Source organism: Pristiophorus japonicus, chromosome 16 (assembly GCF_044704955.1).
Source record: "Pristiophorus japonicus isolate sPriJap1 chromosome 16, sPriJap1.hap1, whole genome shotgun sequence".
NCBI lineage: Eukaryota > Metazoa > Chordata > Chondrichthyes > Pristiophoridae > Pristiophorus > Pristiophorus japonicus.
Window position 1 is genome coordinate 51,821,552 of NC_091992.1, and position 13,886 is coordinate 51,835,437.

General features: G+C 50.0%; 1 protein-coding gene across 14 annotated transcripts in view; it reads left to right on the top strand.

Annotated features, from left to right (window-relative positions):
- The window catches only part of gtf2ird1 (GTF2I repeat domain containing 1), a 278,277-nt gene that overhangs the window by 186,084 nt on the left and 78,307 nt on the right, over positions 1–13,886 (top strand). For all 14 annotated transcript variants that reach the window (XM_070857306.1, XM_070857298.1, XM_070857299.1 and 11 more), the window contains 4 exons: positions 284–382; positions 3,522–3,605; positions 7,070–7,253; positions 9,986–10,014. In XM_070857306.1, the coding sequence (XP_070713407.1) occupies positions 284–382; positions 3,522–3,605; positions 7,070–7,253; positions 9,986–10,014 (396 nt within the window). The remainder of the gene's footprint in view (positions 1–283; positions 383–3,521; positions 3,606–7,069; positions 7,254–9,985; positions 10,015–13,886) is intronic.

Below are 13,886 nucleotides of genomic sequence, written 5' to 3' on the forward strand. Positions count from 1 at the left end.
TCAGAAGTTCCCCTCCAAGTCACACACCATCCTGACTTTGAAATATATCGATGTTCCTTCATTGTCACTGGATCAAAATCCTGGAGCAGCACTGTGGGAGTACCTTCACCTCATGGACTGCAGCGGTTCAAGAAGGCGGCTCACCACCACCTTCTCAAGGGCAGTTAGGGATGGGCAATAAATGCCGGCCTTGCCAGTGACGCCCACATCCCAGGAACTAACTTTTAAAAATTCACCAGTGGCACAATCTTACCTTCACACTAATGTCAGTTTTTTTTTATAGTTCTAGAAACACCCGGTAAAGCGCCAGTGAAGCAACTGACAAATTCAGATGGAAATAAATCAAACAATTCCCTCAACATCATTGAAGTGACGATCCCAGGTAAGGAAGAGTTATGCTGTATCTTGAGCTTACCTAACGGAGCCACTCAGTGACTGAGTGCACACAATAGATCATAATTACAAGCAGAGTTTTACCCATTTCCCTCTCTGGGTCGACAGATATCGCTGACCAAGACAAGCAAGGGCTTGCGTCTTTCTAGTTGAAAGAAGACCGTATTCCCAAATTTATTAATAGCACCAATAGGATGTCTGCTGGGGAACCAACGTTTATTCAAACAGATCCTTGATGTTTAGTAGAAGGCTCTCCCTAGTGCAGTGGATGCTGGGATAGCTGCAGCCATGTTGAGTTCCCAGTTTAGTCTCAAAAACAGGAGAGATGGGACAGTGCACTTAAGTGTGAGATCACGAGCCTGAGGTGGGAGGGTGGGAGATCAGAATCTCGCACATGGATGGGGGTGAGTTAGTAGGTTTGCTCTTCACTGTGCAGGCTATGCATGGAATGAGCTTGGTACAGTCTCACACCAGTCGCGAGGTCACACATCCACAACACGAAACTGTGTGTCAATTTAGCACAGGACATTGAATTACATTTTCAATCAAATAGCATGTTATCGTTGCTTGGGTGACGCGGTGGAGGAATGCACTGCTGCTGTGGTGGATTGTGCCAAGCAATGTGTGGCACAGGATGTTGTGGCCGAGGAATGGTGTTTGACCCAGGAATGCCTGAAGGGCAGGGTGCTGTGAGGATATTGGGGGTTACAGCCCATTCTTGGGATTGGAGTGAGATTTACACACGGCCTGAGCTTTCCCAGAACTTCCCGTTATCTGAAGCCATTGGACACGTTTTGGGGAGTTTTGATGCCTGAAATGAATGCCGGATGATGGTGGACATCCGGATAGGCAGCTTGGTATAGTCATTTCTGAAAATTAGCCACGTTACATGAGTGCAGAGAATCGGCAAGCTGGAGTCGTGCTCCTTTGAGAATAAAACTCCGTCAATTATCGAGGGATCATCATCATAGGTGGTCCCTCGAACGAGGATGACTTGCTTCCACGAGAGTTCACAGATGTTTCAATGAAGGACCCGATGTTCCAGTCCTGAACTCCAGTTGAGGGGGTGGAAGATGCCTGTGCGTGGATTGTTTTAATATGTGGTGGCCGTTGCACATAAACCACCACACGGGCTTGACAGAGCTAGGCCTTTATCCAGTGGCAAGGGTTAACCAGGACGACTGGAGACCTGCTCTGCTGCATAGACCTAGTGCGCACACATATCGCAGTGTGGTCCATGCTGCCTCTGGGCCCTCGGCTCCTCTGGGCCCTGTATCCTCATTTGCTGCACTTCCGTCCATAATATCGAGGGATATATTAGCTGGTGTAGTCTCTAGGACATTGGTGAAGGCAGTTTGAATTGCCCTTCACTCCAGTACTTATGCTAGGGGTACCATCGGAGCAGGCGGGGAGTGGAAGGAGCAATGTGGCAGCCTAGCCCAGCAGTCTGCGCGGGCCCCGGCCTGCTATAGACCATCGGAGTAGGCGGGGAGTGGAAGGAGCAATGTGGAGGCCTAGCCCAGCAGTCTGCGCGGGCCCCGGCCTGCTATAGACCATCAGAGCAGGCGGGGAGTGGAAGGAGCAATGTGGCAGCCTAGCCCAGCAGTCTGCGCGGGCCCCGGCCTGCTATAGACCATCGGAGCAGGCGGGGAGTGGAAGGAGCAATGTGGCAGCCTAGCCCAGCAGTCTGCACGGGCCCCGGCCTGCTATAGACCATCGGAGCAGGCGGGGAGTGGAAGGAGCAATGTGGAGGCCTAGCCCAGCAGTCTGCGCGGGCCCCGGCCTGCTATAGACCATCGGAGCAGGCGGGGAGTGGAAGGAGCAGCTTGGAGGCCTAGCCCAGCAGTCTGCGCGGGCCCCGGCCTGCTATAGACCATCGGAGCAGGCGGGGAGTGGAAGGAGCAGTGTGGCAGCCTAGCCCAGCAGTCTGCGCGGGCCCCGGCCTGCAATAGACCATCGGAGCAGGCGGGGAGTGGAAGGAGCAGTGTGGCAGCCTAGCCCAGCAGTCTGCGCGGGCCCCGGCCTGCTATAGACCATCGGAGCAGGCTGGGGAGTGGAAGGAGCAGTGTGGAGGCCTAGCCCAGCAGTCTGCGTGGGCCCCGGCCTGCTATAGACCATCGGAGCAGGCTGGGGAGTGGAAGGAGCAGTGTGGAGGCCTAGCCCAGCAGTCTGCGCGGGCCCCGGCCTGCTATAGACCATCGGAGCAGGCTGGGGAGTGGAAGGAGCAGTGTGGCAGCCTAGCCCAGCAGTCTGCGCGGGCCCCGGCCTGCTATAGACCATCGGAGCAGGCTGGGGAGTGGAAGGAGCAGCGTGAAGGCCTACCACTCCAGAGAGCAGCGTGTGCTGGAGCAGGAGAGCAACGGCAGTGAAAAGGGACGTTGCCAAGGTCCAGGTCGGTGATTGGAGTGTGGGCAGGTACAGCAGGAGCGGCGAGATCGGGGCAAAGGAGCGGCGAGAGTTCAGGACCCAGAAGAGGAGAGGGCCCAGAAGAGGCGAGGGCCCAGGGGCAGCACGGGCCAGCCCACACTGCGATATGTGTACGCATTAGGTCTGTGCAGCAGAGCTGGTGTCCAGTTATCTTGGTTAATCCTCGCTACTGGACCAAGGCCTAGCTCTGTCAAGCCCGTGTGGTGGCTGGTATGCAACGGCCACCACGCATTAAAAAAATCCACACACAGGCATCTTCCACCCTTCAAGATTTAGTTCGAACCTGGACTTTTAGGTCCATCATTGAAACACCTGTGAACTTTTTGACGTGGAAACAAGTCATCCTCAATTCGAGGGACTGCCTATGATGATGATGATGTGCTCGGGGCAACTACCGCCCACTATCTGTGAGCATAAATTACCTGCTGGAGCAATGAGCCATTCCGCTCCTGCAACTGTATTATCGAAATCCTGTGCATGAGGCCTATAGTCATTCAGACCGGGGGTGGTGCACAAACCAGCAACTCCAACGTGTTCCCAGTCAAGACGAGACAATATACGTCCCTGTAATCGGTGTGAAACATGTCCTGGGGCCTTGTCAGGTGACTTGTGTAAAAGTTGGATGTCTGACCCTTGTGGGCACCCGTACTTTGTTCCCTGGCGCCCAACCCCAGTTTTGTCATTTTGTTTTTTTTTTGCAGAAAATTATGATGCAAAGCTCACGAGAGTGGACATTGCTAACAATCTACGGGAGCAAGTGCAGGACCTGTTCAATCGCAAATATGGTAATCTCAGCCTTTCTGCAATGGTCTCCATGCTTTGAATGCAAGGCTGCAACCTGATCAGGGGAGCCTGTGCTATTATGATGCGGCTGGGTACCTGCGTGAGTCAGTTGCCTGTTACTGGCGACAGTTTTTCTGCCTCACAGTAAACTTTCCTCTCTGGGCCCCCGCTAGGCACGGACCACCTGAGACACACTGCACACGTAGGGGAGCAGCTGCCCGCCTTTCCCCCTGCCTCGTTTGTGCCCTGTATCTGAACACCGGGGAGGGGGGGGGTGGGCAGGGTGGGGGGGGAGGGGTAAGAGGGAGGAACCAGGAACCCAGCTCCAGGCCTGAAGAATCTGCAGCTTCAGACCAGGCCGCTACTGGAGAGCAGCATCTGAAGGCCCCAAGGGTGGGGGCGCGGTGGGTGTTATTTGTAAGTTGCCTGTGATGTACTTGGCCCATCCCCAGAACCCCTGCAAACACTCCATCCTATGGGGGCCTGAGAGCAGGCCACTGCACCAGCTTCCTTCAGGTCACGCTGGACAAGGCTGTCCAACAGCAGAAATGAGGCTGACGGACAGGAATGGCCCTCCCATCTCATTCGATAATGAACACTGGGACATAGTACTAGAGAGCACCAGGAAATTCCGACACAGCACAGGGCTGGTCTAGTGGGTACCCGCCACTGTCACCTCTTCGAGCTAATTCTCCAGGCACAGCAAAGAGCAAAATCTACCTCCCAATTTCTGACCAGTTGGTTTAGACTAGGGGTGTCCAAACTGTGGCCAGAGGCCCAAAGATCCCAGGCCTATCTGTTCTTCTATTTATTAATTGCTTTATTATTGTTTGAGTTCTGTGGGACTGGGGGTTTGTAAAGCGTTGTTCTCAGCACGGTTGCTTCATTGGTGGATAAATCCTAACGAAGAACACCAAGGCCTGTTCGTATCTGCAAATCAGTGGGACCTTGATCCATGATGCTGATTACTGAACCCCTCTCCCGCCTGCCGTGTGGAGCTAAAATCGAGGCCAATGGGTCAGTGAGAGAGTTATTTTTAAAGATATCCATTACTTGGCGAGAGGACAACAACAACAGTTTGCATTTATATAGCACCTTTAATGTAGCCAATCCTAAGGTGCTTCAGAGGCACAATCAAGTGATGGATGCCAAGCCAAGGAAGGAGATATTAGGACAGGTGGCCAGAAGCTTAGTCAAAGAGCACAGGGGTCATACTATACATGGATCCCCTTACATACGAGCCACCTTATGCACCTTCATAGAATCATAGAAATTTACAGCACGGAAGGAGGCCATTCAGCCCATCGTGTCCATGCCGGCTGACAAAGAGCTAACCAGCCTAATCCCACTTGCCAGCTCTTGGTCCGTAGCCCTGTAGGTAACCTTCAAATTCTCTCTGGAGTTTTAACTCCATCATGCCCTTTTTGTTGACCTGTTGCTGAAAGTACCTGGAGATATAATTGAACAAAAGTCAAGTTTACTTGGGGGCAAGTTAGTGCCTTTCCCATCTGTGGCCAGGATTCCGACTTACCCAAAGGAAGTCAAGGAAAGAACTTGCATTTATATTGCATCTTTTATGTCAGCACCTCTGAGAATGCAAAGCTCCCTCACTATTGCACTGGAGTGCCAGCCTAGATTTTGTGCTCAGCCAACAAAATACTTTTGGAGTGTAGTCACTGTTGTAATGTAGGAAACACGGCGGCCAGTTTGCATACAGCAAGCTCCCACAAACAGCAATGCGATATACCATGACCAGATAATCTGTTTTTAGTGATGTTGGTTCAATGACAAATATTGTCCAGAACTCAGCGAGAACTCCCCTGCTCGTCTTCAATTATTGCCATGGGATCTTTTACATCCATCAGGGAGGGCAGACGGTGTATAACTTCTCATCCGAAAGACGGCATATCTGACAGTGCAACACTGAGTGTCAGCCTGGATTAGGTGCTCCTCTCTGGAACTGGGTCCTGCTTTTGAATTTCTGTAAGTTGCTGTTTTGAGTGAATTTGAGGGTGTTTAACGACAGTCACGGCCTGTTTCCTGTTTGTGTGAGAGATTTGTTTCCATTCCCCCGTTAATCTTGAGTGTCAGCAGAAGTATGAGGAAGTAGGTTCACTTACTGCAGACCTAGGGATCCAGGCCAGTACAGCACAGGGCCAGCCAATACAGCATCTGCTTGGCCCAGTTGATAGCACTTTTATCTGAATCAGAAGGTTAAGAGCATTCTTGCAAAGAGCTGGCACGGGCTCGATGGGCCGATGGCCGCCTTCTGTGCTTGTAACTATTTTATGAAGAGTTCAAGTCCCACTCAAGGAGATGAGCACATAATCTAGGCTGGCATTCCAGTGCAGAAGTGAGGGAGCTTTGCATTCTCAGAGGTGCTGTCTTTCAGATAAGACATTAAACTGAGGCCCAGTTTGCCTGATCAAAAGGAAGTAAAAGATGTCATGGCACTGTTCAAAGAGTCAATCTCCTGAAACAACACTGCCAGAACAGATTAGCTATCTCATTGCTTTTTCTGGGACATTACTGTATATAAATTGGCTGCCACAAGTGCCTACAGAATAACAGTGACCACACTTCAAAAGTAATTCATTGGCTTTAAAGTGACCAGATTCTGCTCCGCTCATTCCAAGCTCCATAAGCAGGCGTTGGGTCCCTTATTTACATATGTAAGCCTTGCACCTGTTTTAGGCGGTTGTCAGAGACTCCTGAAAAATGGCCTGATCCAATATCAGGTAGGATGTCGTTCAGGCATACTTTGGCTGACGGATGTTGGTACCCAAAATTGGCCTATGTGGAATCTGTTTTACACCTGCAAAATACCGCAGTGTCTCTGGTAAAATAATGGACAGCGGAATGCCATAGTGTGTTAAGCACCTACGAACTAATGTCACAGCAGGCATTTCTAGGCTCATTTGTTTAAATGGGTTTCCAGCAGTGTTCTAAGTTTATAATTACTGCCTGATATGGCGGTGGATACAGATTCAATAGTAGCCTTCAAAAGGGACTTGGATAAATACTTGAAGGAGAACAAATTGCAGGATATGGGGGAAGAGTGGGGGAGTGGGACTGACTTGACTGCTCTTTGAGAGAGCCAGCGCAGACTCGATGGGCTGAATGGCCTCCTTCTGTGCCGTACTATTGTATGATTTCCTCGATTAAGACAGTTACTGTGTAGAATTGTTAACTAATGCTAACCTGGTCATACAGCTAGTTTGTCTCGGCACTGGCGATTTTGAGGATGCACCGATTGTCTTTCCATTAAATGTTGGAAGGAATGACCTGCGGAGAATTGCCCAGCTGGGTGCCCCCTTTCCACACGGCAGCTGAATTTGATAACTCACCATGTGGGACAACACAGTGTCCCAGCAGCCTGTCCCAACCCTCGTGTACAGTGATTGGTGCACTCTGTAAACATTGGTGGCATGTTAGTGTTATTTGTCTCGCTTTTCGTTATTTACAGGTGAAGCTTTAGGTATAAAGTACCCGGTTCAAGTTCCATATAAACGTATAAAAAGCAACCCTGGCTCGGTTATAATCGAGGGGCTTCCGCCAGGCATTCCGTTCCGAAAACCCTGCACGTTTGGATCCCAGAACCTGGAGCGGATCTTGGCTGTGGCCGACAAAATCAAATTCACCATAACCAGGTAATTGCAACTGGGAGCTGTAAGTAACCAGGTAACAGCAACTGGGAGCTGTAAGTAACCAGGTAACAGCAACTGGGAGCTGTAAGTAACAGCAACTGGGAGCTGTAAGTAACCAGGTAACAGCAACTGGGAGCTGTAAGTAACCAGGTAACAGCAACTGGGAGCTGTAAGTAACCAGGTAACAGCAACTGGGAGCTGTAAATAACCAGGTAACAGCAACTGAGAGCTGTAACTAGTTAGTGGCAACTGGGAGCTTTAAGTAACCAGGTAAAGACAGCAAAGGAGTTGTAAGTAACTAGGTAATGGCAACAGGGAAGCTCTAACTAACTAGATAATAGTAACTGGGAGATGTAAAGAACTAGTTGATCGAATGAACTCAAAAGTTAAATGTTCAAGAATAATAAAGTATCTATTCTTAATTGTTAACAATGTCTCTGCCTTAATCACTAACTCCAATTGTGTAATCCACAGCCTCTCAACCCTCTGTGTAAAGTTTCTCCTGCTTTCTGTCCTAAATCTCTTTCATTTGATCTTCTATCTGTGTCCTCTCATTCTAGCTCCTCAATTGCCGGAGACAGTCTGGCCCCAAGTTTTCACATGATTTGCTCCTGATTTTTAGGAGCAACTGGTGTAGAATGAAATATCTTAGAAATCGGAATTCTCCACATTTAGTTTGCTCCAGTTCTAGTCAGGTAGAACAGTTTCACTTTGGAACAGAATTTTTTTTTCAAAAGAGGGCGTGTCCGGCCACTTACGCCTGATTTCAAAGTTTCGTGAGTGAAAACTTACTCCAAACTAACTTAGAATGGAGTAAATGAAGATTTTTGTACGCTCGAAAAAACCTTGTCTACACTTTAGAAAATCAGGCGTAGGTTACAAATTAGGCGTAGGGAATGGTGGGGGGGGGGGGGGGGGGAGGGGGGGAAGGGAAGTCATTAAATTCTACAATCAATCCTTAGTTATACTTATACAAATATTATACAAATAAATCCAACCTGAATAAAAATTTATAAGCAAAGAAAAGATTAAATAAACCATGTTCCTATCTGTGTGAAAGTGCTTCAGGCAGGCCTTTCATGTTGGAGACAGGCAGCGGTGTGGCGTCAGTGTCTCGACGGTAGCGGCAGCAAGCTTCGAGCTGAGCTGCAGTGCTTGAGGCAGGCCTTCATTCTCTTCGTGGCTGGCCGCGAAGAATCAGCACCGGACGGACCCGAGGCCATTCGGCCATGAGATATCAGCGGCGTCAGTGGCTGGCCGGCAGCCGAAGAATCAACGCAGGACACACGCAGCTCATTAAGGTTCTTGAGGCCATTCGGCCACGCTTTAGGGGCAGCGTCAGTGGCTGGCCGGCAGCCAAAGAATCAGCAGCGGACAGACGTGAGGCCATTCGGCCATAGGATATCAGCGGCGTCAGTGGCTGGCCGGCAGCCGAAGATACAGCAGCAGCCTTCGAGCTGTGAGGGGGACTGAGGCCATTTGGACAGGGAGAGGCAGCCACATCGACAGTTTTATATTTAAATTTGCAGAATGGGTGCTGCATTGTCAACACCACGTATTATTGCAAAGTTGAATTGGCACTCTTATTTCTCCAAACACACAGTCCTTAATTTGCATGTACCAATGCAGCACCGGTTCTGCAAGTTTAGCAGTGAAAAGCTGAACTCACTGATTTCAGCAGGTGATTTATTCAGCAGTGCTGCTAAAAGCACTCCCTCACACACAGAAATATCAAAAAAAATTAAAATTACAAGTCTTTGCAGGGGTCCAAGAAACAAATCTTCACTTTTTCTGCAGTATTTTTAAAAATGGCCGAGTGCCAATGTTTGTGTGAGACTGCGCGCACGCTCCAACGCGCATGCGCAGGGTTGCCGGCACCACGAAGGCTAATTTAAATTGTACCCGCCCCCTGCTACTTAGAAAATCGGCGCGAGTGTTAGGCTCCGCCCCCTGCTGCGATGAGCGCGCCGCGCCAAGCAGACAGCGAGCTCCAAGGAGCTCGAGAATATCGGACTTTTTTTTAGGCGCAGTTTTCGGCGCGGAAAACAGGCGCCCAGCTCGGAGGTGCGCCGTTTTCGCCGCAGCACGAAACTTGGGGCCTCTGTTTCTATCTACTCTGTCCCATCGTTTCACAATTTTGAGCACCTCCATCAAATCACCCCATGGTCTCCTGCGTGGGGAGACAAACGGTAATGGGCACATTAACAGGATCAACATTGGGAATTCACCAGCCGGAGGATTATGTATACAAACCCATGATGCATCATTCTGGACCAAAGAGTTCAAGTCATCTTGCTGCATTTACCCACCTGTGCTGATGCTCATCCTGAAAATCAAATTGCTGGGCCCTAACATTGTGCCTTAGACCCTGATAATGCTATGACCTCTTGAACATGGTTGCTGATTATTACCAGTTTCGGGCTGTGGGCCCACACCTACTGTGAACATGGTCAGCAAGGAGAGGAGGCTTTCATCCCATTGATGGGGCCTGGCTCAAACCCAGGTGAAAGGGCACCTGGTCCATACACACACAAATTATAAATGCTGCAGAGGAACTACAAGTGTGCAAGGGTTTTACATGTAGCTGTGTTCTTTACTGTTTTAAGGCTGTTTTCTAGATGCTGCCCCTATTAATGGCCAATACTGTACATTGGGGAATGTCACATGCCCTTAACACCGCATTCTGATGCACAGTATTGCAATCTTCTCAAACTTTATGTTTTTTCATTTTACAGGCCTTTCCAAGGACTTATCCCCAAACCTGGTAAGGATATTTTTAATAAATAAATAGTGACTTCATAGCATTAAGTATTTGCCTTGTAATTCAAACCTGGATGGTAATGGTAACTCCACACAGCTGCTCAGTGGCCACTTTGCCCCCGAAGGCCTGTGGTAAAAAGATGCCCTTGGCATCCAGGGATGGGATGAGGCCAGGTGATGAGAGGATCAGATATGCTGCCCGCTCTCTCTGGTACAGACAGGTGCCGGTAACAGGGTGGGGGGGTTCATCCCAGAAACACCAGGCAAAGGGCGATTTACAAATTTCCGATGTGCGCTCCTGATGGGTGAAGCTTCCCGTTGGAAGCACAAATTCATAAAATTTACCTTTTTGAGAGCGAGAGAGCTGGCATCATATCTGATCCTCTCATCACCTGTCTGTGTTAATATAGACCGGAATGTGGGCTGGAGCCCCTGTCCTGAGTGAGGAAAGTCTTCAACTGTGCAAGAAGGTCAAACATAAAACTAACAAAAACTCCAGCATGTCTCACTGGTGGCATTACCGTGCCGAGCTTCACTGGGCAGTTGGATACCTCCCTCACTGGCAGTATTATGGGCTGTGTTCCACTAGATAGCAGGAGACCACCCTTCACTGGTGGTCTTGTGGGCCATGTTCCACTAGATAGCAGGAGACCACCCTTCACTGGATGTCTTGTGGGCCATGTTCCACTCGATAGCAGGAGACCACCCTTCACTGGTGGTCTTGTGGGCCATGTTCCACTAGATAGCAGGAGACCACCCTTCACTGGTGGTCTTGTGGGCCATGTTCCACTAGATAGCAGGAGACCACCCATCACCGGCAGTAATTTGGGCCATGTTCCACTGGACAGCTGTAGCCTACCCCTCACGGTAGGTTGTGTTCACATAGACAGAGTTGTTTTTATTTAACTGAAGTTTTTGGACCTGCATTTATAAAGGGTAATTCTATGAGTCTGACCACAGAGCTCTGCCCGTTTCAGGAATTGAGACACAGATCAGTCACTCATTCACCCCTCACACGCAGACAAGCATTGAGCATCAAGGCTGAACTGCACTGACTTTCCATGTTTCAAGAGAGTTATTAATATTGTGCAACATCCTCTTTTTGTCCGTTGCCCATTGACCAGTCCCAATCTGAACACTTCATGCACCCCCCTACAGAGTCAAACATGTCTATCCTTCCTGGGAGGGGGATCAATACTGAGTTTCCGCAGGAAGCACAGAACACAAATGCAGGGACTTGTTGCCATGGCTTGCACATTTCTCAGCTGCTGAGCCCAGGGTTTGAGATCTCTCAGGCCCTACCTACAAACGTACTTTGGACATTCAAATGAATACTTCACGTAGTAACAAGAAGCCTCTTGGTTGAGGTTCTTGGCTTAAGCTTAACTGACATCATAAATGCTCTGATTGGAGAATTTGAGCCTGATTCCTCGTCAAGATTCAGCATGTTGGGGAACTAGCTCACTCAGGACTTGAACCACCTCATTGCTGCCCACAGGTCTGCCCACACAGGTGTCTGGGTATGCTGAGGGAGTGCCCAGCAGCAGCAGGATGGCAGGAGCTGGCATGGGTGAAGGCGATATCTCTCAGGATGATGCCACATCCGTAACAGCTCGCCACCTTAAACATGAGAACATAAGAAATAGGAGCAGGAGTAGGCCATTTGGCCCCTCGCGCCTGCTCCGCCATTCAATAAGATCATGGCTGATCTGATCCTGATCAACTCCACTTCCCTGCCTGCTCCCCATAACCCTTGACTCCCTTATCATTCAAGAATCTATCTATCTATATTCAGTGACCCAGCCTCCACAGCTCTCAGGGGTAGAGAATTCCTAAGATTCATGACCCTCTGAGAGAAGAAATTCCTCCTCATCTCCGTTTTAAATGGGCGACCCCTTATTCTGAAACTATGCCCCCTAGTTCGAGATTCCCCCACGAGGGAAACATCCTCTCTGCATCTACCCTGTCAAGTCCCCTCATAATCTCATACATTTCAATCAGATCACCTCTCATTCTTCTAAACTCCAGTGAGTATAGACCCAACCTATACAAGGTTGGGCCTATACTCATACATACTGTTGCCTGAAGGAATGCAAAGAAGGTTCAATACAAGGCAACCACCACCTCAAACATATGACACTTGTGGCTGCAGGGCCATCCACTGACCCAGCACGTAAGGGTACTGGACCACTTCCGTCCCCAGAGATAGTGAGCAGTCAATCCACCTCATGTACCCCTCCAATTGAGGAAACACTGAGAAACAGAACACAGTCACAAAGGTGAAATACTGGGGTTAACACATTGAACATGCCAGCACCACACTGTGATATCATCTTTACGACATCCCAAACATACTCAGACTGCAAGATGGCTCGACAGGAACTTATCATCATGTGACTTACATGACCCTTTTATTGTATGTAGTTGCATTACCACAGTAGTCCACTAGGTGGAGCAGTAGTCCACTAGGGGGAGCTCTATATTACACTCACACTGTTGGGGCCAGTAAAATTGGAATGGCAAGGTTCCCCAACATTTGACTTGAGATGGGGCAGCGTGTGGTAGTTGGGGAAGAAAGCTGTATTCGTGGGTCCCAGTGCAAAGCCCTGGGCAATGGCCACAGCCATTTATTTGACCAGGTTATGTGGTGCATGTGGAGAAGACTGTTGTAACTTGGATGGTTCAGGCGCTAAAGTAACTGTCTGTAGTAACCTGCCTTTCCGCTCTAGCCGAGTGACCAGTGATTGGGTAGATATGTCACCTGGCTCTTGATGAGAGTTATATTGCAGGGCAAGGTTGTATTGTTGTGTGGGGAAACGGAGGAGTTGAATATATAAATATGGCAGCTGGAGATTGGAAATTTGTCATTGGTCTGATGTGACTTGGAAGGACTCTGTGGAGTCAGAGTTCACAGGTTACCTTAAGTTGGCAACTACTGACACATCCTGACCTGGATGTGGTTTGCCGCTGTGGCTGCAGGACTGATCCCAGTTCCTTGACCATTTCCTCGGGGATTCATTGTCACCACATGTAAGTGTCTTCCGGCAAGTCCAGATGCAAATTGTCTCTGCCTGTGCGACAGGTAACAGCATAAGGGCGGATCCTAAATCAGCACAGAAGGTGCCAATTTACCTGGATAGCATACTTCCTCTGGGCCTCCTCCTCACCACGTCCTCCTCCTTGCCCCCTAACCTCTCCTCACCACCTCCTCCTCCTGGCCCCCTAACCTCCCCTCACCACCTCCTCCTCACCACCTCGTCCTCACTACCTCCTCCTCCTGACTCCCTAACCCCCCCCCCCCTCACCACCTCCTCCTCCTGGCCCCCTAATCTCCCCTCACCACCTCCTCCTCCTGGCCCTCTAACCTCACCACCTCCTCCTCCTGGCCCTCTAACCTCTCCTCACTACCTCCTCCTCCTGACTCCCTACCTACCCCTCACCACCTCCTCCTCCTGGCCCCCTAATCTCCCCTCACCACCTCCTCCTCCTGGCCCCCTAACCTCCCCTCACCACCTCCTTCTCTGGGCCCCCCCTCACCACCTCCTCCTCCTGGCCTCCTAACCTCCCCTCACCACCTCCTCCTCTGGGCCTCCTTCTCACCACCTCCTCCTCACTACTTCCTCCTCCTCCTGGCCCCCTACCCCCCCCTTACCACCTCCTCCTCCTGGCCCTCTACACCCCCCTCACCACCTCCTCCTCTAGACCCTCTCCTCATCACAACCTCCTCTGGGCCCGCTCCTCACCCCCTCCTCCATAACCTTGCAAAAAACAGAGACTGTAAGAGAAGGGATAACCATCCGTGGCTAAATAAGGAAATAAGGGATGGTATCAAATTGAAAACAAGAGCATACAATGTGGCCAAGACTAGTGGGAGAC